Source organism: Aulonocara sp. 'chitande type north' Nkhata Bay, linkage group LG4 (genome assembly GCF_057382095.1).
Source record: "Aulonocara sp. 'chitande type north' Nkhata Bay isolate Kocher_YH1m ecotype deep benthic linkage group LG4, A_spYH_male_GT1.1, whole genome shotgun sequence".
NCBI lineage: Eukaryota > Metazoa > Chordata > Actinopteri > Cichliformes > Cichlidae > Aulonocara > Aulonocara sp. 'chitande type north' Nkhata Bay.
The window spans coordinates 28,106,780-28,131,957 of record NC_141347.1 but is presented as its reverse complement, the minus strand read 5'-3'; the positions used below and the strand labels follow the sequence as shown (position 1 = coordinate 28,131,957).

The following is a 25,178-nucleotide window of genomic DNA, read 5'->3' as shown; positions in this document are numbered from 1 at the left end:
AAGCAAAATTAATATCACATAATAGAAGCTGATTTGTGCTCTTTATTAAAGACCTGATTTATTGTCTTCATTAAGCAGTGATTCGACCTGACAGTATCGCACCTTTCTCTCATTTCCCATGCCAGCTTCTTGGTGCTGCAGCTTCCCCACTGAGTCTCAGCTGTGTGCATACCCTGAGCCCTCATCATTAGAGTCAGGCTGTTGATCTTTGTTATCCATTCAGACGCCTGCTGACCTGGATGCACTTTCACTTTAATTGAGAATTTGCAAATGAGGCCGGGTGGATTTAGGCTGCTCCATCCACGGTTGTTGACCCAGTAGTACAGTCGGCTGTCAGAGCCGAGCCCTTTCCGAGCAGAGACCTGCACATCGGAGGTGAACTTTTTAATTCAGTAGAGCAAATTATGTTTTACCTCTATGTGAGCTGGTTTTTTTAACAATGTGGAAAAGCACAATACACTGTCAGCAATCAGCTCGACTGGCGGTACAGCATATAAACCCACCAGGGTTTATATTTAAATTTATATTTTGCTTTTTTGTTGTTGTTGTTGTTGCTTGATTACTTTGCTGTCCACTTCCACATCCGTCAAGAGAAGTAGTCTTCATATTTCACACTTGCCTTCACTGTGTTTTGAATCCCCAGCTTGCTTAATGGCTCTCACTTCTCAGTGTCACGGTATCGAGGCTCTCGTTTTTTAATAATGCAGAATAACACAGTCAATTGAGAGTGACATTAAACAGAAACCCCTAATGCAATAAAAGTCAACACCTGCTATTGCAAAGTCAGCCAAGACTAGTATATTTTTAATTTTTGCTTTACAAGTCCTTGAAACGAGCAGGACCTACCATGTTTTACTTTATTTTCCTGACTTCCTGGCTGTCTTCCCAAAACCTAGAAAATCTTAGTAAAACTTTATTTCTTTGTGTAGTAATTAAATTTTAAAAGAGCTCAGTAAAGTAGCTGAGAATCTCAGCCTTTAGCATGTCAGTCAAATAATAATACTGCACTTATTTGAGACTGCTTCCAGCATCACATGAGTAGTTGTTTTTGCATTCAAACAAGAATTTAGATCGTATTGTGAGAATAACCAACCAGGGATGGAAAGTAACAGAGTAGTTCTGTGCATGCACTATTAAAAGAGGCAGTTGTGCTTTCCACTCTGATTTGGATAAATATTGTAAAGTTGACTGTTTTACAAGCTCTGCAAAATGTAATATGGTCTCCTAAATAGGTTATTTAAACATAGGATATATATAAACATCCTAAAGTGTATTTGTTCCAAACAGCTCCACCTGTCAAGTATCAGAGGAGGATGAGCCAAAATGCAGACTCCTAGGCAGACTGAATAAAAAAAAGGAAAGCCCTTTATTTCAGCTGATACAAATCCAAAGAAAGAAAAACAGAATCCAAAACAGGCAGAAAACACATGGGGAGGAAAGCAGATGCTGTGAGGACAAAGGGTACACATACACACTGATGGTGAATTAGGAATTTAAACACAGTTGGGAAAAAATGAGACACAGGTGCACACAAAACAGGGAAACACACACAAGAATAAGCTTGGCACAGGGGAAAGACACAGGAGGATAGACAGAAAGGAAACACAGAGGATAGGATTGTAGGATTTTGTACTACACTGTACAAAAAAAAATCCTAAAAAAACCCCAGTAATATTCCAGCAGCTGGGGCGCCAAAATAATACCAGAAAATAACAGAAAATAACTTTCTCATGAAAATACGGTTATTTTCAGTAATGACAATACAGTTTGTTGCCCTAATTTTACATGGGATTTTGCCTTTTTCAAGTGCTTTAAACATTAAATTAGGAACATTTTAATGTGATTAAACAATGAAATTATCTATAAACAAGGTCAATGAATGCGGCAATATGAATAATAATACTTAATTGTACAGAAATATACAGTTAACAGTTGGTTTAAATAATAAAGGATTGCATTCATATAGCGCTTTTTGAGAACCTCAAAGCGCTTTACAATTCCACTTTATAATTCCCCTCTGGCCATCACCAGTAGGTGAAGTGTCTTGCCCAAGGACACAACGACCGAGCGTGTCCGAGCCGGGGCTCAAACCGACAACCGTCTGATTACAAGGCGAACTGCCAACTCTTGAGCCACGATCGGCCTAAATAGCAATAATACCGGTAATAATTATTATTTGATGTAAAAACAGTTTATAAGAATCACTTTATATATTTTTCCATAGCATTACATTTGAATTTAACAGTTCAATCTTTCAAATAACGGACAAATATTTGTGAAATTATGATACATTTTTGAATGTATTTTAACAATATAAATATGCATATGTACAGACAGATACATTTAAAAAACAAGAAAATTCTGTTTTATTACATTTACAGTGATTTTATGTTAATTTACATTTGAAATGTAAAATCACAGTCTATTTATGTGAATTTAATGATATTCTAGAAGAACAGTACAAAACTGTAAAATACACAGTAAAATACTTTTATATTACAATTTTTTTTTTACAGTGTATAAACAGTACTAAAATATAGCAAAAGCTGAATCTTCAAAATACTGGGGATAATTGAGAACAAAAAGCTACCAAACAAAACCCACAGACCATGACACCACACTGATCAGGATAAAATTTATATACGGTTCCCGTAGGGAATCCTTATATTACACAAGTTCCAAATAATGACCATATGTGGAAGTAGTCACAGTGAGACAAAATTTTAGGTTTCAGAAGTTAGGCTTTAAGCGTTTCTTTTAACTCTTTACACTATTGAGAGGCAATATTGTAATCATTTCAGATAGCTTAACCCACGTGTTTACATTTTTGTTTATGAGGGACAGCGATTCACAGGAAAAGTAGCTGATGGGTTGCTCCAACCTCCAGAATAATAATGATCAAGTTTCCTTGATTGGTTTCCTCAAAGTATGTTTTGCTGATCCTATTTTTGTCCTTCAGTCAAACAAATTTTTTAACTTTAAATCCTTCTCATCACATACAAGGTCTTCAATAATCAGCCTCATCTTATCTTAAAGACCTCATAGTACCATATCACCTCAATAAAACCCTATCCTCTCGGATTGCTGGCTTACATGTGGTTCCTGCGGTTTTTAAAGTAGAATCACTACTTTTTTATTTTTGCATTTTTCTAATGCCTTTCCTTTAACTGATATAAATATCAGAATGTATCTTATATCACAGTACATATTATAATTGTAATGAATGAACATGACATAGAGTGAAACATTGTTGCACAAGGATGTTTCATGAATTAAAATGAATTAAAATGTCAAATTTAATTAGCCGGTTTCTGGCATTTAGAGCATTCTGGATCAGATATTGGAACACTTTGAAAATTACTCAGTTTGTAGTTAAGCTTTAGTTTAGTTTAAAGTTCAGTTTTGGATTTGGTTTTTAGTTGTGGGAGTTGTGGAAATTATGAAAATCTAAAATACTACCAGACAGGCAACCTCTAATGCACATTTAGTTGTGTCAGTAAGCACAATGTTACAACGCTTGGTCAGCACTTGTAAGGATTGCATTGTAGTACGCTGGGACTCCATTTAACTTCATTTTTCAGTGGGCAGGATAGTTCCACAGAATTAAATAGCTAGACTTTGGCCAACTGTGAGTTTTATGAGATCATGGGTTTGTTGCAGATGTGAAAAGATTTCCTGGTTAATGTTGTATACCCTCACTGGCCACTTTATTTGGTAAAACTTGCTAATACTGGGCTGGTCTCCCTTTTACCCTCAAAACATCCTTAATTTTTGAAGATAAAAGGGGTGATCTGCTCTGATACTCATCAGACCGCATCATGTTTTTCCAAAGTTCTTTTGTCCACTTTTGAATGTCAGCCTCACCTTCTTGTTCCTAGCTGATAGGAGTGACACAGTGTGGTCTTCTGCCACTATAGCCCATCTGCTTCCAGATTCAACATTATGTTTGAGTTAATATTGGCTATCCAAAGCAGACTGGCCATTCTTCTCTGAACTCTGGCATCAACAAGGCATTTTCTCTTTCACTGCAGACCAGTAGATATTTTCCCTTTTGGAGACCATTCTCTGTAAATCCTAGAGATGGTGGTGTGGGAAAAAAACACTGACAAGCCTGTCTTCAACAACAATCTTGTCACATTCAAAGTCATTTATTAAATGACCTGTTATCCCAATGCTAATTTTGGGTTTGATCTTCAGTCGGTAGCCTTAACCATGTCTCCATGCCTAAATGCATTAAATTGCATTTTTTTTCCCTTAAAAATAACCAAATAACAACAGAGAAGACAAATCAAACACAAAAATAAACGTGTAAAAAAACAAAGTGGTCCCACACATTTTTACAACATTTGAAATGTTATAGTGATGCGCTATTCTTCATGGTAATGAGACATGCTGTGATGCATGGCCTGGGGACACTAGCACTAACAAGAAGACATGACGCAGAGCAGGACGTGGCAGAGATGCAGATGCTAAGATTATCATTTGGGTGACGAGAATGGATAGAATTATGAACAAGTATATCAGAGGGAAAGCTGAAGTTGAGACATTCAGAGACAAAAGTGACGATAAAATTCTGAGATGGTTTGGACATACAGTGGAAGCATAGTGGATATACTGGGCAAATGATGTTAAATATAGAGCTGCCAGACAGGAGAAAAGAGAAAGACCACCCTAGAAGATTTGTGGATGTAATGAAGCAAGACAAGCAGAGAGTTAGTGTGACAGAAGAGGATACTAAGACATAGTTAGATGAAGGCAAATGATCCGCTGTAATGACCCCTAAAGCGAGCCGTCAAAAGAAGAATAAGATTGTGCATGCTCAAAGAGCTCTGAGGGGGCACATCTTACTTAAAATTGTGAAAACAGTATGTGATAAGTGGGGAAAAAGTTGAAGGAAGGAATAGCCATTTACTCAAAGTATCCAGGAGAATTGTCTTTTACCTCAGCAATCCTTTAATTGTGTCTTTGTGTCAGATTTCTTGTTGACACTGCTTTTGTTTTCAGAAGGCATGCCAAACCTTTACTTTAAACCTGACAGTGGTCTGTTTTAAAATATGTCAGATCCACAGTCAGCCACTGACCCACGGAATGAGAAAGTAAAAACTGTGAAACGCAACTGGGAAGCAACCAAGAAGTCTTGAGTTGGAAATAATTTCACACCAGGCTACTTTTATGTCTGTCAGTACCACTGGCTGCATGAGCGACTGCAGATTCTTCCACGGTATTGAATGGAAAGATTCAATCAGAGCTTTTGTGATTTTATCTCCGCGCTGAAGCCTTCCACCTGTAATGTTTTGCTGCTTAATCAAATGTGTAATTAGAGTATAACAAACAGTCTTCTGTGTTGTTTTGAGGGGTTCCTTGTCATAGAGATCTCAGTTTATGATTGGAGCCACAGGCTTATATTATGGATTGACATCCATAAGGAATTAGATTAAAAATAAATAAATAAATAAAACAACATTTAACTTTACTAGAAGATGACGCAGATGACAGCGATGTCGGCAATATTAATTACTATGTATGCACTGCCATCATGTATTGGGGTTTGAAGTGAAGGGCTTCTGTCATCTTCGCACTCTCAGTCAGTTCAGGTTTATTCTGAGATATTCTTTTAGACAGAAGACATTCTTGTTTTTATTTGTTTTCCTTCTGATTTACTCTCCAGACAGGAAATCATAATTGAAGCATTTGAATGAATTCGGAAAATAAATTACAATAAAATGAGGTTTTAAAAAAAGGGACCTGTTTCCTAGCAACATCAAATCAGTTTGTTATTCTGGTAGCGTGCGTGTATGTGTGTGTGTGTGTGTGTGTGTGTGTGTGTGTGTGTGGATGAGAGATGGAGAGAACGATTTAACTTAATACATCTTTAATATATCTTTTTGATGTATCATGTTAAAATGGACTTGATTTGCATCATTTGTGCTGTACTGCTTCCCATGAACATGTTGTCCCAAGCCCCCAGAAAGAAAAAAAAGTATCCCAGACTGTTTGGACAAATCCTCAAGCTGACTGACAAAAGATGGGACAGATTTCTGGATACAAAAATACTCTCAATTCAACCCGGATGTGGAGAGAACCGAGTGTCTCTAAACACAAGTCTTAGTGTGGAATGAAGCTTATTTGTACTATTTGTGCAAATGAAAACTGAAGCTCCGTGAAACAAAGCTCCCAATCCCTTGTTAGTGGAACAGGCTTTGTCTTTGACAGACTCGGTTTGGGGGTTTCTTTCAAATGCTGTCTGAGGAGGTTTACTTACGAAAAACAGCTGTGGTTTTATTTTCTGTATAATGCAGGAGGGTGGTTGAAAAGTATAGCTATGGGTTTTATTCAGAACTGTTTTAATGTAGAGCAAATTCAGCAGCTGTCCTGGTTATCAGTTAATTGCTGGATTTTTTGTTGTTGTTGTTGTTGAAATGTCACTTAGACAAAAGAAGATACCATTTGTTTTGGGATTTTTGATGGGAATAGGCAAGAAATCCTGAAGCAAGTTTGAGTGTCGAATTTTTTATTGAGTAAACATTAAATAATGCTTAGCTAGTCTTACTGACTAATGGACATTCAACAAGTTCCAAACATATTCAAAAAGGTTGGGGTTTTTTAAAAGTTTTATTTTTATTTTGGGGATGTGTTGAGGGAAATTTGGGATTTAGTATCTGACCCAAAGAAACTTCAGATTAGATTAGTTGGGGATCAAATCACTAAGGCAAGATTCACAGAGGATTCAGGCTTTCCAGAATTTTGAGGTCAGGATATCTTTACTAGGGCAATTGTCATAGCAACTATAACCAGTCATCAAAAGACTAGCTAGCAGGGCTTTGACTAATGTTAGCATTAGCCAAGCTAGCTAATGCTTGTTACTAACTTTGTTTATATCCAACAGCTTGATTATTCACTGCAATGATCAATTACTCCTATAAAAAATAAACAGACGGGCCAATTCATGCTCTCAGGATATTTTCATAAAAAATTTAATTGACTAACAGCCATGCTGGCACTTCAGAAGTTGAATTTCTCTTGACTTTCGCCACGTGTAGCGTAAGAAAAGAGAATTCATTTCAGCAATGCATGACATCACCAACTCAAAGTGACAAGAAGTGAGAACACTGAAGCCTGAAATACAGCCATGTGAATCCTGCCATAATGACCAGTAAGGCTGCAATGGCTCAGTCACCTGAAATGAGTTGTCGACTTTTTATGGGTTGAAACTGCAATGAAGAAAATACTCTTTAGAAAATATTCATACATGATTTATTCCCTCCAAATATCTATAAGCTGTCACTTACCTACAAAAAAGATTTCTAACTCCATCAATTTTACAAACAGAGTCAGATGAAATGGCATCATGCCAATAAACTGCTTTGGTAAAATGGTTTCTTGGCTGTAGATTAAAAAAAAAAAAACCACTGAAGGCCTAACATTAGACACTGATATTGGGAGGACTGACCTCACTGTCAAGCTGTACACCTCACTTTTCTTTTTTTTCTTTTTTTTGGGGGGGTATACCAAAGGCATGACACTCAAAGATAAATCAAATACCATTGCAATGCAGTGTTTTTCTCTTTATCCCTGTTCACAATTATAAACCCATAAAAAAACACTATGTGGTATAGTTATAGCCATGCATGAGTGTTATGTTAAAATGAATGTTTTAGTGACTCTGATATGATTATAAAAGTTTACCCAAGGAAACTTTCACTTTTCCAGTTCAACTGGGCCTCACCCCAGTGGAAACTTCACCAACTCACCCAGCATGGCAGCAATTAGTATCCATTAAAAACCTCATGGGTTTACCATCTGCTGCCCCACCACTGTGATATTCAGTAAGTGCTGGGATGTGGGATGCTGGGATGCTAATAAAGGAGTGTGTCAGGGCCTCTGTGGACAGTTCTTTTAAAGTATGCCAGGATAAGAAAAGAGGTAGATGTGGTGGTAGGGTTAGGTGGTGGAGGTGAGAAGTTAAAGGCAGACGGCATGGCTGATCCTGATGGTTCCGCTACAGCTCACATAAGAGTGGCTGCCGGTGTCTGTGAATTCCATAAAGGCTGAGGGGAAGATTCCCCCTAGAGAGATTTGGACGATACTGGGAGAGATGGGGTGTAAGTGGTGGTGGTGGTGGTGGTGGTGGTGGGGATTCCCAAGGTGTTCAGCCAGCTCAGTGAATGTGCCCGAATCACCATGACAACTGGGGCTGGCGGGAGTCCGGGGATTCACTCACACCTGGAGGAAACAGAAACATCATTTGCATTTTGCACACAGCCCGGCTCATAGCAGATTAACATGGTTCATGCAGGGTGCAGACATGCTGACTTTTTCTTTTTTTAAGCTTGAGACAAGAGGGTGTTTGATAAGTAATAAAAAGCTGAACGGTAGGCGATGGAGTCCAGTAGTTCAACATTAAAAGAAAAAGATCCTCTTTATTGACAGATGCTTCTTCAAAGTGTCTGCAAACAGGATGCTGTGTGATCCCACAAATGTCACTGAATCCTGCTGTAATTACCATCCATAAATAATTTAGGTTGATCAGATTGTGTGGGTGTATAACAGAGTACAACATGCATTTCAACTCACTTTTTTATTTTCCCTCTCTATCTTTAGAGATAATCGATTTTCAATGTGTTCCGTCTACTTGGCAGGATTTCAGAGGAGAGCGTGGAGTTCTTTGAGCGTATGAATGCCATCCTGCAGAAACAGGAGAACATGATGCGGGCGGCCCAGGCGGAGGTAACCCCCACCTAACCTCCTCATTTCTGTCTGTTACAGGCTTGAAACATGTACAGCATGTGTAGCGAGTGTAGATCTCTGCGCTGTCTTTCAGCCCACCACCATGACCACTCTGACGTCTATGGACAGACGGACTAGGTCAAGCAGGGCGCTCAAAGGGCTGGAAACTCGGCTGTGACAAACTGCTGTCGAGGCTGTGTTCAGTTTCTCCTACTGCCAAAGCTAGACAGTGATGCTTTTTAAAAATTTGTAGCAAATGCTTGATGATTTCATTTCCAAATTGCTGTATCGCTGTCAGCAAAATAGCCAATAAGCCCAAAGCAAACTGCTGACTGTGATCAAAACAGAAGGTATATTCACTCAGCATGCCATTTATCATATTGTCTTCTGGAAACATGATTTTTTTTTGTTTGTTTGTTTTGTTTTTCCCCTACCCGTCGGTGGCTAAATTTACGCTTATTTATTTATTTTGTTTGTGTGTGCAAGATAGAAAGACAATTGAACTCTGAATTTCTATTCCACCAGAGGGATCAAGTTGAGTCAGATTCATTTGTATAGTGCTATTCAAACACAAGGTAAGTCAAAGGGCTTTACAGAGGGCTTTCCATGCAAATGAAATTGAGTGACATCCCATTCTTAATACATTGGGTCTAATCCGATTTCAGCCCATTCCTTTCCACAAGGTTTAGGAGTTTGTTTATAGAAGTTTTTGACCATTTTTCCAGGAGCTCAGAAGAGTTTGGACATTGATGTTGGCACTGATTTACGAGTTGTCCCTTGTAAACCTGTCCATAACTATTGACCATTTCTCCATTCTTGAACCAGTCGTCAGTGGAAGTTCAACTTGAGTTCCGTTTCAACTTTCGGTCTGGTTGTGATCATGTTGTCTTTCGGCACTTTTTGATGTTGTGCAGAATACATTGCTGAATCAATAACTACAACCTGACTGGCTCCTGAGGGTATGGGGACAAGACCATAATGTTTTTATGCCTTTATAAGGTTCTTTTCATAGCTGTCATTGGTCAACAACAAACAAATATTGTACAAATATTTGTTGGCCAATGACTTTGACCCATCATCAAGAGCACATTCTTTTAGGCACGGTTTTTATCCTTGTGTTCAGTGGCAGGTTTGCTGTAATGTTCTTTTTGGAGAACAAAGGCATTTGACTACCCTTCAGTTTTTATGATTTTTTGACACCACCAATTACCTGCAGATCCTGTTAAATTATTTCATTTTTTATTCTTTTTCGCAAAAGAGAGCAGCTCTTAGGATGAGTTGTGCATTCATGGAAAAACTTCAAATCATTTGAAATCTGTGACACAGTAGGAATTTTTTAATTAGATATGTGTCTTGAAGATAATTTCCATGAAATTTCCTCAGTTTTCAGTGAGACGTCTTAGATTGTAATTTTTGCTTTTGTGTTTTTAGTTCAAAAAGATTATTATTTTTATATTGTTGTATTGATGCTATTACCCAAATAAATGGGCGTTGTACTTCTCCTACCACTGGAAGATTTTTTTAGGTTGAAAAAAAAAAGAAAAAAAAAAGCCAAACATGTATCTTGTAAGTTCTTCCTCTCAACACAGCCTTTATCCAAGGCCAATTTTATTTTGGCTGAACTGGTTTTGTCCTCTCGCAGTGCCAAAGAGGGGCCTGCACAGTTCCACCACCCCAAGAGCATGTGGACCAGGCCTTTATCCCCGACAGAATCAGCAGGACAGAGGTGCGTGAGCTCAGCTTCTCTGTTTTCATCTTATTTCAGCAGGGATTAAATCTCAAAACTCACAATAACAACACAGTTGAGGCTTTTTATTCCTGCTTTTGATGTGCAGTGGAGCAGAAAGCATAAGGGCAAAAGAACACGAGCTTTTTATTTTTGAAAGGTTGTTATTAACTGGAGTGTGTTTTCATGTAGCTGGACCTGCTTTATGAGGAAGCTGTGTACACGGTGGTCAACAGGGTTGGAGTGCCCTCACCCGAACATGTGAAAAGTGACGATGAGCTATTTGCTTACCTGCTGAAGGTATCTATTTGTCTGTCTGTCCGTCCGTCCATCCGTCTTTTTCTCTGTCTCGTGGACACATGAGAAGAGCAGACTGTATTTCTTGAGCTTCATTAAATCTCTGTCAGTAACACTGATGGTAGCCTCAGAGAGAGCGTTATTTGTTGTGAGCGGGCTGTAAGAATCAGAGAAGATGCTCTTGGCTCAAAACTGATTAAACATCAAAGCCCAGTCACACTGTGTACTGATATTCAGCTGTTATATTACATTCATTCAGATGATGTCATGCTATGAATCGTAGTCTCCTTTTGTTTTTTTCTGAAGTGGGCATCTTTTTCTGGCTTTCTTGTTTTAACAGAAGGTTAGCTTCTGCCAGGGACTTTGACCGAATTATGTTTTTTTATATTTCTGAGATGGTTTGTTAGATTTAAGCAGTAACTCTGTTATCTATTTTGTAGGTTTTAATCTTGCTACCAAGAAACTCTAAGTCAGATATGGTTAAAAGGTCTTTTTTGACTGACACTCTCCTCCTTAAAGGTTTTTGATATGGGTGAGGAAGAACATGAAATCATTCTCCAAAAAGTTCAAGAATCCAAGGTGAGATTTGTTTGTGGTGTTCAAGCAAATTTTGTGTCTTCTGTTATAGGACAGGCAGAATTCAGCTGTAGTATTATGTGACTTCTATCAAATATTCTTTTTTCGGGTGAGCCTTTCACGATATCCCTAAGTTAAAGTGAAACATTGTAGAAAAAAAAAAAATCCTGAAAAAAGTCAGCCATGCCCCCGCAGGAGGTGCAGAATCAGAGCACAAAAACAAAAATGTGTCCAAAATGTGTGTTTGATGTGTCCATCAAAGGCACAGGAATGCAGGGAACAGTTCATAACCCCTCAAGGGGCCGACCCGGAGGGTGATGGTCCAGAAATCCATAGTTCGTTAGAGGCCGGCGGCACAGGAGTTCATGATCAAACGGTTCAGGGGGCCAGCCGTGCGGACGGCAGTGGCGGCGATGGAGCAGGTCTGGGGGCCGCCCACAATGGCCATGACGCCCAGCCAGAGGCCTGGAAAGTGGCCGGTGATGTCGAGGAGATGACCGTGGAAAAGCCAGCTGTGCTAGGCGTGGACGAGGTGGTGGCGTGGCAATAGCAGGACCAGACGAGGCAGGACCAGACGAGGCAGGACCAGACGAGGCAGGTCCAGCTGCGTGCAAAGGAGCAGATGGCGGCGCTGCAAGCCACAGGTGGTGGAGCAGGTGGTGGCTGAACGGACTCAGAGATGTCAGCAGACACGGAGAGATGCTGGGTGGGTGCTCCAGAACCCCCAGCTGACGTGGCACGAGGCTGGACAGACCCGAGCCCTCCAGCTGGAACATGCAGCGACGTGGGAGCCGCGGAGTGCTGAACAGACTGTTGAGCAGTTGGCTGTGCAGATGTTTGGGCTAATGAAAGGGGTATAGGTGACAAAACTGAAGCCTGACCTGGAGGCAAAACTGATGACGGAACAAATGACTGAGATAATAACTGAGCAACAGACTGAACTATGGAAAAAATGAGAGGTTGTAGTGACTGTGGTAGTGGTTGCTGACTTAACTCTGAGCCTCCAGAACACAAGGACAGGGGCTGGATAGGCTTGCCTGAGCCTCCAGCGGACACAGGAATGGGTGCAGGCACCTGCCAGACATGAGCCCACCCACCCGAGGAGTAGGTACGGGTGCAGAGGTAGGCTGTGTCCTGGCTGGCCTCACCCTGGGAGCCGGGACAGGTACCGGCGACAGCTGGGCAGCTGCTGTCCCCACCCGAGGAGCTGGTACAGGTGCAGGGACTGGCAAAGCCTCAGCCAGCCTGGAAACCAGAGCAGGGACCAGCTGGACCTCAGCCTCCCTCACCTGAGGGACTGGTACAAGTGCAGGGGAAAGTTGGGCCCGAGCTGCCCTGGGTGCAGGGACTGGAGCTCAGGAGCATTTTCACTGACAGTTTCTGTGTAAATGGGCTGGTGAGTAGCACCGTCCGGGGGTAAAGCCACTCTAACGGTGGACACAAAAGCATGGTGAGCTGGGTCAAGGTGAAATGGTTCTGAAACACAAAACTCAACTTGATTCAATGGTTCTGAGGCACTGAGTCCAAGCTAGCCAGTTTTAATAAGGCAGATGGTACTCTGTTGCTAGTCACATTTTCCAACTGAGGTACAGAAAAAAATACGGTGAGGTACTGGCGGAGCAACACTGGGAGTCTCAGACACAGAAGCAGGATTATCGAGGTTCAGAGGAGTCGGTTGAAAAACCAAAGTGTTCATAGAAGGAGCGTGATTAACCATGGATGAAATGGCAGTAAGTCTGGTACCAGAATGTGGAGAATGTGGCAAACAGTCATTTTCACTCACGAAAGTCATCTGCTCAGCTGCCGTGGAGCGACGGCGGCGTGAACACTGCCTTCTCCTGGAAGAGGGAGGAGACGGGTCGGCCCGCGAATCCTCCAGCGTTCTTGGCTGAAAATCCTCCAGCTCTTCACACAGGAGCGGCTGCTCAGGGTGGACGCGTACGATGGAAACAAGGAAGTCTTGAATGAGTGGGTGTAGTGCGCCAAATAGCCAGGGAAGTCCAGAAACCATTCTCTGTAACCGAATAGCTAGCTCCTCCTGGTATTCCTTAAAAGGCAGGGCAAACCACTCCTGACATAGAAACTCCACCACGTAAATCATGTCCTCCTGGAGCTCAGCGGAGGGATTGTGAGCTGCTGGGTCCATTGTCTGGTCGTAGTCTTCTGTCACAATACGGCTGTGTGCAGGCAAGAGAAGGACCCAAACGCAAACTCGCAGAGACAAAGGTAAACTCAAAAACACAGCTTTATTGCTGGTGTAGGGGGACACAAAAAAACAATACTAAACTAAAAAACCTAAAGCACAAGGAGCCACAGGGACCATCACACAGCTATGAGGGACTCTACAACACAACACTGACAAAGAGAAACACAGGGCTTAAATACACTGAGGGATAACGAGGGAATGAGAGACAGAAGGAGAGCACAGCTGGGAGCAGTCATGCTGGATGAGACAAGGGAAGAAAAACTAGAAACACTGACATGATACACGGACCTTCAAAGTAAAACAGGAAACACACTGACTGAACTCTAGACAACTTAACAGCAACTGGGGAGACGGAACATAGGAACCTGAAACATGGTACAAAAAGTCACAGTGGACATAACATGGAACGCAGGGAAGCCATATTACAAAACCTAAGAACTAAACCTATGATAACCATAACTGAAACCTAGGGAAATAAGAAACAGTACAACAAAGGACTCAAAACATGAACCATAATATAAAAAACACAAGAACTCAAAAAGCTGGGTCAGAAAGACCCAGAACCGTGACAGTAACAAGTAAAAGCTACAGCATGTTTTTTGGGGCTTTTTGGCTATTTACTTGACTGCCACTTTGCACTTTTTAATATCCACGTAAAGAACTTTGAAGTGTTTTGAAATAGAGGTTGCCTGAGTTTTACTGACTTTTTACTTGAAGTTTATCAGGAAATAGGAAGTTATTGTTTTTTAAAATTCATGCCCATCATCCTTGAAATATACTCAGATGTTTTAAACTAAACAGGCATGAAATTCTTTTTCCACAGAGAGCTAATTTTTCCTTGAGAGTTTCTGTTATGAAAGCAAAGAATCTAATGGCCAAGGATGCAAATGGTGAGATATTTCATTCATTACATGTTCTTTTTCTAATATTTAATTGAAATGCTTCATCCACTCACTGTGATTAATCACTTTACTTCTCTACTCTGACACTTTGTACAAAAAGAAGCCAATAAGCCTAAAGTGTAAGGATGAGTGCTGATGTTATAATCCAAGTAATCTGATATCATGTTTACTCTATGACCAATGAACTATGCTAATGAAACAGCAATAACAGTAACTATCCAACACTGTCTTCTGGTTGTCACCCTGCAGGCTACAGTGACCCGTACTGCATGCTGGGCATCCTCGTGGGCCAGAGCCCTCGGGAAACGGAGGAGAAGAAGGAGAGAAAGTTCAGCTTCAGGAAGAGGAAGGACAAGCTGGAGAAACGCTCCAGCACCAAGGAAGTGTTACCAGCCAGGTGTATTCAGGTGACTGAGGTCAAACCTGAGACTCTGAACCCAGTGTGGGACGAGCACTTCGTGTTGTGAGTATAAGACAAATTCTAACCTTTATCAGAGAGCTGCACACGCTGGTATGTGTGATATGCAGGAATCACGGTTTCATTAGTTTCACACTAACGCCCAAAGCTGCTAGTTATGTGACCAGTGCGCCACAATGTCATTTCTGTGAAAAGAGCCACTGAAGAATTGAGCCGATTATTGTCAGTGTTGCTGATGAAATTGAGCGCTTAAACGATGATGTTTCCGGGTCTTTAGTTTTTTATTGTTGCTTTGCTGTTGTTGTGTTCTAGTGAAATAGACGATGTCCACAATGACCTCTTACATCTGGACATATGGTAAGATAATTCAATTCAACTTTATTTCCTATTAATGCAGTGTGTGATCTGAGGAGACTGTGCATAGTAATGCCAAGCTCTTACAGCTACAAACATAACCTACAGTATATTTGATTTTGCTTTAATGCCAGATTACTACATTGCATTGCAGAAATTTAAAAGAAAACATATATGGAAGCAGAGAAACAAGAGGTGGTAAATAAATATATTAAGTATACAATAACTGATTACTTTATCAGTTAATAATTAGATCTATGCAAACTTTTGAAAAACATGACAAATTGAATTATTCTCAACTAATGTGTTTGATTTGATCAGTTAGCTGTCAAAATCTATTGATATACAATTGAGTTAATTCTTCTGCTCTTGCTCTTGACTAAGGCGGTCGCACTTTTCTCCTCTCCTCCTCCTCCTCTCCCTCAGCTTCCCTGCTTAGCCTCTTATGTCCTTGTCTAGTCTCGTGTTTTTTTGTATTACTTTTCCCTGGAACACTCTCTCTGTTCTCTAAAACCTAAAAGAGGAATTATGGATTGGATCAACTGGTCCCTAAATGCAATTGACACCCCTTTCTCAACGAGAAGTTTGGGCTTGGGTGAGCCTGAGTGCTGAAGATATCTACCTATTCGGAACCATGGTAACAGGGTTCTGGCGGATCGGAGCTGGCTTGGCCCTGACTTATCAAAGAATTAAGAAAGCGGAACCAGCTGTTCAAACCCCCACAAGGCTGCCCGCTGGGATTGGAACGATGGGAAGAGGCGTGAGTTTCTCAAAATGGGCTCATTGAGTGCAGCACGGATAAGATCTTGGAGAGGCTACGGCTGCTGTGAATACTCAGAATAAGATCTCTGACTGCAGACTGGATACATCTCAGAAGGGCTAGCTCGGAATAACATCTCTGGGCGCAAATTGGATGACATCTCGGGGAGGCACACTGCCGTGAGTTCTCAGAAATCTGCTCCTTGAGCACAAGAAATGACAACATCACAGAACGCAAGTATGGCGAAGCTCGCGGCTCTCCAACGGGAGATTGAGAGACCAGTGTTGGACTGTAGAACTGCTTTGAAATTCATATGAGCTGTTCGCACTAACATAAAAAGCACCATCACCTCATGCGGATACCCCTTTGGCGCCAGCTGCGTTCGCAGGGCTGGAGCCGAACAAAAACACCCTGATAACGACTGTGTTTAGTCTGTTCCTTCCCATTCCATGCAAGGCCACCTGGGTTGGCTGGAAGACTGTTTACTTAGCCTAGCAGGGCGAAGGACACTGTCTCAGCTGAACTCTGGACACGCACACACAAACATATACACTGATATGCACACACTCATCCCCCCTCCCTTTCCAAACGCCTTCGACGCTTATTCCCTTCCGATGCTGACGGTGGATCAAGGAGACCAGCGCACAGGCTGCAGGCCCGGATGTACTGTCTAAATCGGCGGTCTCTCACCCTTTACCCACCCCTGTTGCTTGTCATGTGTTTCTTTGGTGTATTAAGAGTTTTTTCATGTGCTATGTGCAGAGGTGTTTTTTTCTGTTCTCAAACTGATCTCCCTGTTGGAGCTCAGTCTGGAGTTATTTTTTTCTCCTTATCTTTCCTCATGTGGGGCATTTTCCATTGTTATACCTCTCTGACCTGTCTTCCCCATGTGATGTTTTGTGTAATGTATATATGGTCGGAGTGTAAGATGGCGCTGCCATTGAGTGCAATAGGTCGGCAGCCTTATGAAATTTCCCCTTGTGGGACTAATAAAGGTATATCAATTCAATTAAAATTAAATGTAAGGCAGCATACTCTTTCAGCTGAGAAACATAAATCATCACATTTTGGGTTTTTTGGAAAATTAACAGTCAAAAAAAGTTGATATTTTGTATTTGAGCAACAAAATCCTCTAAAATAGCTCATCACTGCAGCTCTAGAAAAGTCACAGAGCTCTATCTTTTTTATTACTTTGTCAAAAGCTTTACAATCTTCCCAGTTTAGTGCCTGGTTCTGCTCACTTTGTCAATTTTAGCAGATCAAAGTTTTACAAGCAAAAGAGAAAACGTCCAAAGTGAAGCGAAGCAATCATCCTTTCTAATTATTCAAAAATGTAACAATTTTATCCGCATCATTCAGTGTGAATATCATTACTATGCAAATCAAATAGCCTGTTAAAATGTGATGTTCTAAATTACAAAATGTCCCCATTATTCAGCTGTTACCGAAACATTTCCTGCCTCTTGTCATGGTAAAAGTTGCTTTTCTTAAACAACAATGGGCCTTGATTATAGATGACCTTCTCTTCTCAGTTTATTACAGCGTCTTACAGCCTCTCATGTTTTGCAGTAAGTGAGAGTGTAACAAGCTTTTATTCGTCTTCTTTCCTTCAGGGATCATGATGACGACGTATCTGTTGCTGAGGCCTGCAAAAAGCTCAATGAAGTCAGTGGACTTCGAGGAATGGGCAGGTAGAAAAAAGTACTGCATGCTAACTACAGTAATTCTGGATTTCCAGCGTAATTTTGTCAGAAATCCTTAAAACTTTCCTAATTTTGGAAACAATTAAACTTGTTAATTCGTGAGTCCAGTTGACATTGCAACAGTAAAAATATGAGTCATTAAATATGTAATTTCCATGTGAATTATTCCAGAAGTTCCAGCTGATGAGTATAGAGACCTGGTTTGTCTCCGCATGTTCAAAAAGCTGATAGCAGCCTACTTGTTAATTTTACGGGATCATTTGGTATTTGCCCTTTGAAAGACTGACATACAGAAAACCCTGGTGCCAATAAATCTGTGCACACAGAAAACATGAGGAGATCTGCCAGGTCACAGAGAGACTAATAAATAGCAGACATGTCTAATGAAAACCTGAGAATGCCAACCATAGCCAAGGGATTAAAGGATCCTCATCCCGTGGTGAAAAATCTGCAATTTTAATCCAACAAGAAAGTAACAAGTGGTCAGCTGGCATCAGTAAATAAATGCAGTATCTCTAATTGTGAGTCACACATAATGAAGGCATTAGCTAAATGCAGAAAAACTGAAAACTCACCATTTACTTTGTTCCTCGCATTTTCCGCTCAGGTATTTTAAGCAAATAGCAAAGTCGGTGCGTGCGAATGGATCTGCATCATCGGGCTCTGAGGAGAATGTAGATGACTTCCTCGGATGCATCAATATTCCTTTGAATGTGAGTGAACAAAGTGCAACTGTCTCCGCAGAGAAACCACACACAAGCTTTTCTTCTTTCAGCTGCTCCCTTTAGGGGTCACCACAGCGAACCATCTGCCTCCGTCTCACCCCAATCCTTAGCATCTTCTTCCATCACACTAACCCTCTGCATGTCTTCCTTCACTGAATCCCTGAATCTTCTCTGTCACAAATCTTCTTTATCCTCCTGCCCGGCAGCTCCATATTCAACATCCTTTGTACATGTCATCCTCCTCTGCACATGTCCAAACCATGTCAGCCTTGCCTCTCTACCTTTGTCTTCAAACTGCTGAACCTGAGATGTCACTCTGATATACTCATTTCTAATTTTGTCCTGTCACTTCTGGTCACTAACAGTCTTACCGTCTTTAACTCTGCTAGCTTCCGCTTGGCCTCTTTTGGGCTTTTTTTTGTTGATTGGTTGGTTATTGTTTATTTGTTTTTTTCCAGTGCCACCACATCCAAAGCAAACATCATAGCACGTCTCCCACCATCTTGTAAATCATCTCCTTCTCTTGCTGCTATCCTTCTGTCACGAACCACCTCTAATACCGTATTTCCCGGACTACAAAGCGCACCTAAATATTAGCCGCACAAGCTAAAATCAGGGGAAAATCCTGTTTTGTACATACATTAGCCGCACCTGACCAAAAGCCGCAGGTGTTTCAATGTTGACTTATCATATGTAAGAGAATATGCACAAAGGGAATTGTCAGGAAAGAGATGGCTGTTTGGAGACATCACTTTTATTAATATTTTGAAAAACAAGTTATGGGTACATATTTGCACATGTAGTACATAACAGTAGCCTACAGCACACCAGAAAAATAGATTCGGACTACCTTTTAGGCTCAGGTGCAGTGACACAGCTTTAACAAGAAGAAAAGTCAGTCATTCACCACCATCTTTCTCTTCTTCCTGCGCACTAAAACCACCAAAGTCCTCTTCTCCAGTGTCGGATACAAACAGGCTCAGGATGGCTTCGTCATCCACTCTTCTTCTCTCCTTCGTTGTCACTTTCAAAACCAAAGAAATCCTCATTGTCAGTGTCAGAGTCGAACACCCTCAGAAGGGCCGTGGCGGTGTCCTCCTCTCCATCATGCAGCAGTCCAGCCCTTCAAAATCCGTTGGTGATCGTGGATGTTTTCACACTTTTCCACGCTGTCAGAATCCACCGGTGGAGTTGGGCATAACTTGCTTTTTGGGCATAACTTGCAAGTTTATCGCCGCTCATCATCCACGACTCCCGCTGAACGCGTACCGCTACTTTGAAGTTTGTTTTTCGCGCTACTTCGTACGGCACTACGTTGCCTGGCGGACGGACATGTGACTAACATACCACTCTTGAACCCCGATCCTTCCGCCAGGCAACGTAGTGCCGTACAACAGCGGAACACACAAAACAAATCGTCTTACGATATGACAAAAATCACGGACAATCCATAGAAAAGCCGCACCTGACTAAAAGCCGCAGGGTTCAAAGCTTGTGCAAAAAGTAGCGGCTTATAGCCCGACATTTACGGTACTTCACCCGCTCCATGCTTCTTCCCTTCTCTTATGCTCAATCTGTGGCTTCAGATGGTTTAGCCCATTAATTCTACCCCTGCCCCTTGCATCTTCAAAATCTCACACAAACTCATATACATTAAAGGACATACTGTAAAAGTTTTGTCAGTATGTCAAGTCAAGCTGCTTTCCTTCTTCAGGAAATTCCCGTTATGGGCTACGACACCTGGTTCAAGCTTGAGCCACGCTCGAGTGCATCTAAAGTTCAGGGAGAATGTCACCTGATTCTGAAGCTCTTCACCAGCCAGGTATTAAAAGTACAACAGTTATTCATTATATAAAAATGTGTCTTCCTCTGTGTACGATAAGACTTCAAATGTTCATTTGACCTTCAGAGAGACACAGCTTTGTCTAAGAAGGAGACAAATGTCTCCATTCACAAGAAACTGCTGAGTCAGATTGTGGAGTACGAGCATGCTCATGTTAAGGTGAGTTTCCTTTAGATGGTTTTTTTTTCTACGCACACACTTTTATAACAGCTTCTATTGTTTTCTGTTTAACTATTTAGTCATATTTTTTATCATTAAATGTAAACTTATACAGATGGAAATAATCCTGCTGTCAGAGAGTGAAAGGCAGGGTACACCCTGCATAGGCTGCCAGTTTATCACATGGCTAAAATGATTGTATTTAGAAACAAAGCCTCAAAAGTGCACAAACTGTACAAAGAGTTTCTTCTTACATTGAAGTGTGGTTGAAATGACTGTAATCTTCCACATGTATTTCCAGCGAGAGCCGTACAACTGGAACGGGCAGGTTTCTCCTCCAGCATGGACTGTGCTAACTCACCATGCTGTGCAAACTGATCTCTCACCTCTGCAACAGGCTATTATGTGAGTATTAATGGAGGAATAAAATTGATCAAATGTTATATGAACGCTTTAGCATCAGGAGGAAGGTGCGTGTTTTATTTTTAATGCAGTCGCTGGCAGTGCTACAGCAGCCACCATCGGACCCAGAGGGTGTGCTACTCCCTGCTGCTGCGCCTCCTGAGGACTATCGATGCAGAGTGGGACCCTCCCGCTGTGCGGGGAGACCTAGTAGGTTCTACACCATTGCTCCCCCAACAGGGAAAAAAACAAAAACCTTTCATCATCTAGAAACAGTCACCTCATTAGCTCAGCTCCTCACTGACATTCATCAAGGTTTTTGGTTCAGCCAAAAATGTCTCACAGCCAGTGTACTAGAAGCTATAACTGAGGGCCCTTCCTGTGTCCAGGAGAGGCAGCTGTCAGACAGCTTCAGGCTGTACACAGAGCACTGCCTGTGCCTGATGAAGAACATGCGTCAGGTTTTCCCCTGCACCAGCGCTGCTGCCATTACACGCTACGAGCTCATGCTGAGGTAAAGGCACACCACCATCACATCACGCACTCGCCCGTGCTCTCATACCAACATGTTCAGCCATTCACCCCAACAAACACAGAGAGACTACAGAGAGTCACACTCTGTGGAGGAAGCAGTGTTGGGTTCCTTACTCACTAAACAATGTTTTAAATGTCATTGTTCATTACTCATGTCAAAAGAGCTATAACACCTTTTCCTCAAAGCCCAATTTGTTGTAAAAAAAAAAAAAAGACTAACACCTGACTAATGTACCAAGAGGGAAATTTTAACTAGAAGTCTTGGATAACTAGAAATGAGAAGCCATCGACAAGCAAAATCTGGATCAGCAAGAGAAGAATCGCCATCTTTTGGCTTTTGCTTGTACGTAGCAGTGACCAAAGGAAGAAAGTAAGAGCACAGAGATGAGGAGTCTGTATCTTATAAATTGCAGTAAAAGCAGCTAATTATTGAAGTTCATGTGCCTGGTTTGGACTAATTTAGAGGCGACTGGCTTTTTATAGAAGCTTTTACAGTAAGAAGTCTTGCTCTGCCCAGTTATCAGCACCTCAAGGGAACTCTTTTCTACACTCTGAAACACACACACACATAAAGTGACTCACTAACAGTTAAAGTTATCTTTCTCATTTTCTCCACAGATATGCAGAATCTTGCATACAATTAAAGTGCAATAGATATAGCTTTTATATTTTCTGAGGTGTAAAGAACATTATGTTACTGTATAACTGCTTTATGATATAATCGCACTCATACATTGTCGCTGGCTTTTTCTGTCTGTGACTGTCAGGGGGATTGGGTACATGCAAAACATGCGTGCCTTTAAGACTGTGTGTCCTCTTCGAAATGACCTGCATCTCGACATCACTACTGCTATTAAGGTAACAAGAAAACCTGTGTGGGTGACTCATGAAGTTTTTGACCAGCAGGATTTTTTTAATGTAGTACATAAATTAATTGTTGTCCTTCATGCATGTACTTATGAAACTTTATTAGGTACCAGGTGCTAGAACTGCCCTAAAAAAACCTTGCATGTAAAAAACCTCAGTGTCTACCTTGATGGTTCTTTTAAATTGAATAAGCAGGTGAGTGCAGTAGTCTAATCCTGCTTTTTTCAGTTAAGACAGCTAGTCAAGCTTCTCTACACTGGCTTCCTGTCTCCTACAGGATCCAATTTAAACTTTTACTTTTTGTTTTTAAGTCACTTAACGCTGGAGCCCCTTCTTACCTGTCTGAGCTCCTTTCTGTTTATGCTCCAGGAAAATCCATTAGGTCTAGCTCAAAATTAATGCTATGCATCCCACGGACTAATCTCAAATCTCGTAGCGATAGAGCCTTCTCTGTGGCAGGTCCCAGACTTTGGAATAGTCTTCCCCAAAATATTAGATCTGCACAAACACTTGATCAATTTAAATCACTACTAAAGACATATTTTTATGCCCTGGCTTTTAACACACTATGACCCAAGCATTTTGGTCTTATTTAATAATCTTAGTTATTGTTTTAATTCTTTTATTGTCCTATCATTGTTTTATATTGTTATTATTGTTTTACGTTGTTTCTTTTTTATGACGTTTTTATATTGTTAAGCACTTTGTGCAGCATCATCAATCTGGAAATGTGCTATATAAATAAATTTGACCTTGACCTTGACCTTAAATCTTCATAGTGTAGATTCAAGAAGGTGCTGGAAATGTTCCTCACAGATTTTGGTCTATATTGTCATGAAGGATCTGCTGGGTGTGGATACAGTTTGAACACAAACTCGTTTTCATGTTTAAAAAACTGTTTGAGATGATTTGAATTTTGTGACCTTGCCATGGAGGACATGGTCAGGTACGCTGTGACACTGAAATGATGCTCATTTGGTACTAAGGGCCCAAAGTGTCCCAAATAAAATATTCCCCACGTTGTTAAACCAAGAGCAGCAACTCAAACTATTAATACAAGGCTGGATGGATCAGTGCATTCATGTATTTAATGAGAAATCCTGACACTAGCATCGGAAAGAAAGTGAAATTCATCAGACCTGGCAATGTTTTTCCAATCTTCTATTGTCTGTTGACCTTGTGTAGATATTTTTCTTAGTTGACAGGAGTGGCACCCAGTGCCATTTTATCTTTTTCAGACCATTCTCTGTAAAACCTACAGATGGTTGTGTGGGAAAGTCCAGGCAGATCAGCAGTTTCTGAAATTCTGAAATAAACTGACAACCATACGTGAATATTTTGAGTTGCTGTCATAGCTGGTTAGCAGTTGAACAGATGTACCTAATAACCTAGTCATTTAGTGTACAGAGTGTAGTGATGTACTGCATATCTGTGGATGTCATTGTTGGTCTTAATGGAGCAAAGTACCAATAAAATATGGAAATATGGATATTAGTTTTAAATGAGGAAGTAAATGTGTTTAACACTTGAGCTTTTATTGATTCATAGAGTGTTTTTGATGAGAAATGATGAATGTAAGAAATACTTACTAGTCAATAAGAGCCCTTTACTTCAGCCCAGTTATTCTCCTTTTAATCTTTTGAACAGAAAGGAACTGCTGAGTGGTACGAGAGCTTAATCACTCGATATAAACCAGAGGAAGGAGTAAGCTTGTTTTGGTCCTAAATCATAGATATCCTAACATCTTTTACACAGTGTACCTTGAGTTTTTTCATCCAGGGTGATGTTCATTATATTCTGACAATGCAGACTCTGGAGGAACAGCTGAAGAAGCTGGTTCAGGTGATTGATGCTGCATGTGCAGATGTCCAGAGGGCCCAGAACATCTACAATAAACTTTTCTACAGGTGAACAGCAGTTTTCTGCAAGAAATCCGAGGGAGAAAAAAAAACAACCAATAAGTGTCATGCTATATTATTCAGTGGTGACACACTGATTTGTGTGCTTGGTTGTTGATGGGATTTTTATATTTTTCTTTGTTTGTTTGTTTGTTTGTTTGTTTTCTCCACAGTGCAGTGAAAGTAGATTTCTTCAGCATATCATACAGACTGTTGGAAAAGCAGGTATGTCACTGAAAATGATGCGACAGGTCACTGTAAACATGACATGACAAGTCTTTCTGAGTCATATGTTGTTGTTGCTGCTAACTTTTACACGGATGAAACACGCTGACTTCCTTTGACCTGACAGGTAGCTGATGATGTGAACGTGGCGATGGAGCGGGTGTGTGGGACTCTCGAGCAGGAGAGCTCCAGACTGTCTCAGACAATGGGAGAGACCATCTTCGAGCTCTTCGTGTCCTTGAAAATCCTCAAAGGCTTTCGAGAGTTTCTTCCTCTCAAGTTGGTTATCCTTTTGACTCCAACGTCTATTGATGTAACAATGTAAAAGGCTCTGACTGGAAGTCATGTCCTAATGAATGTATTTCTCTTTTACAGGGATGCTAAAATGTTGGCCTTGACAGGTTTCCATAACTGGTTCAAGTCCTCAATTCACAAGTGGCTGCAGATTGTTCACGACAGGTCCTGTGACAGGATTCGCAAGGCAGTGGAAACAGATAAGGTGAGAAATGGCATGAATAATAGAAGGAACATAATAGACTCTTTCTCAGAAAACAAGTCAACTTACAGAAGTACTGAACACGCAGGTGTGTAAAATATAGCTGTGTGCCACATAGAGTAGGTCTAAAGCTTTAGAACAAGCTAAAACTCATTAGGATTGTAGCTGTGAATAGCTGTAAAAGGCACCTTTAATGTGTTATCAATTAACACATTATCACAGCATCAATGTACAATTAACCTGTAATTAATTATATATATATATATTGTATCCTTATTGCTCAAAGGTGTTCCATTGTTACCAAAGGTGTAAAAAAATTATGAGACCCCCAGCTCTCTTGTTTTTCTATATTTTTTCCTA

The 25,178-nt window shown here is 40.8% G+C and overlaps 1 protein-coding gene across 1 annotated transcript in view; it reads left to right on the top strand.

Annotated features, from left to right (window-relative positions):
- baiap3 (BAI1 associated protein 3) overlaps positions 1-25,178 on the top strand; it is a 52,020-nt gene that overhangs the window by 14,619 nt on the left and 12,223 nt on the right. Inside the window, exons 3-22 of the mRNA XM_086289655.1 lie at positions 8,640-8,727; positions 10,370-10,453; positions 10,646-10,753; positions 11,270-11,329; positions 14,356-14,422; positions 14,684-14,897; positions 15,165-15,209; positions 17,580-17,657; positions 18,277-18,382; positions 20,109-20,216; positions 20,304-20,396; positions 20,698-20,801; positions 20,891-21,008; positions 21,188-21,312; positions 22,100-22,190; positions 23,847-23,903; positions 24,009-24,106; positions 24,271-24,322; positions 24,450-24,601; positions 24,698-24,821. Coding sequence (XP_086145781.1) covers positions 8,640-8,727; positions 10,370-10,453; positions 10,646-10,753; positions 11,270-11,329; positions 14,356-14,422; positions 14,684-14,897; positions 15,165-15,209; positions 17,580-17,657; positions 18,277-18,382; positions 20,109-20,216; positions 20,304-20,396; positions 20,698-20,801; positions 20,891-21,008; positions 21,188-21,312; positions 22,100-22,190; positions 23,847-23,903; positions 24,009-24,106; positions 24,271-24,322; positions 24,450-24,601; positions 24,698-24,821 — 1,972 coding nt within the window. The remainder of the gene's footprint in view (positions 1-8,639; positions 8,728-10,369; positions 10,454-10,645; positions 10,754-11,269; positions 11,330-14,355; positions 14,423-14,683; positions 14,898-15,164; positions 15,210-17,579; positions 17,658-18,276; positions 18,383-20,108; positions 20,217-20,303; positions 20,397-20,697; positions 20,802-20,890; positions 21,009-21,187; positions 21,313-22,099; positions 22,191-23,846; positions 23,904-24,008; positions 24,107-24,270; positions 24,323-24,449; positions 24,602-24,697; positions 24,822-25,178) is intronic.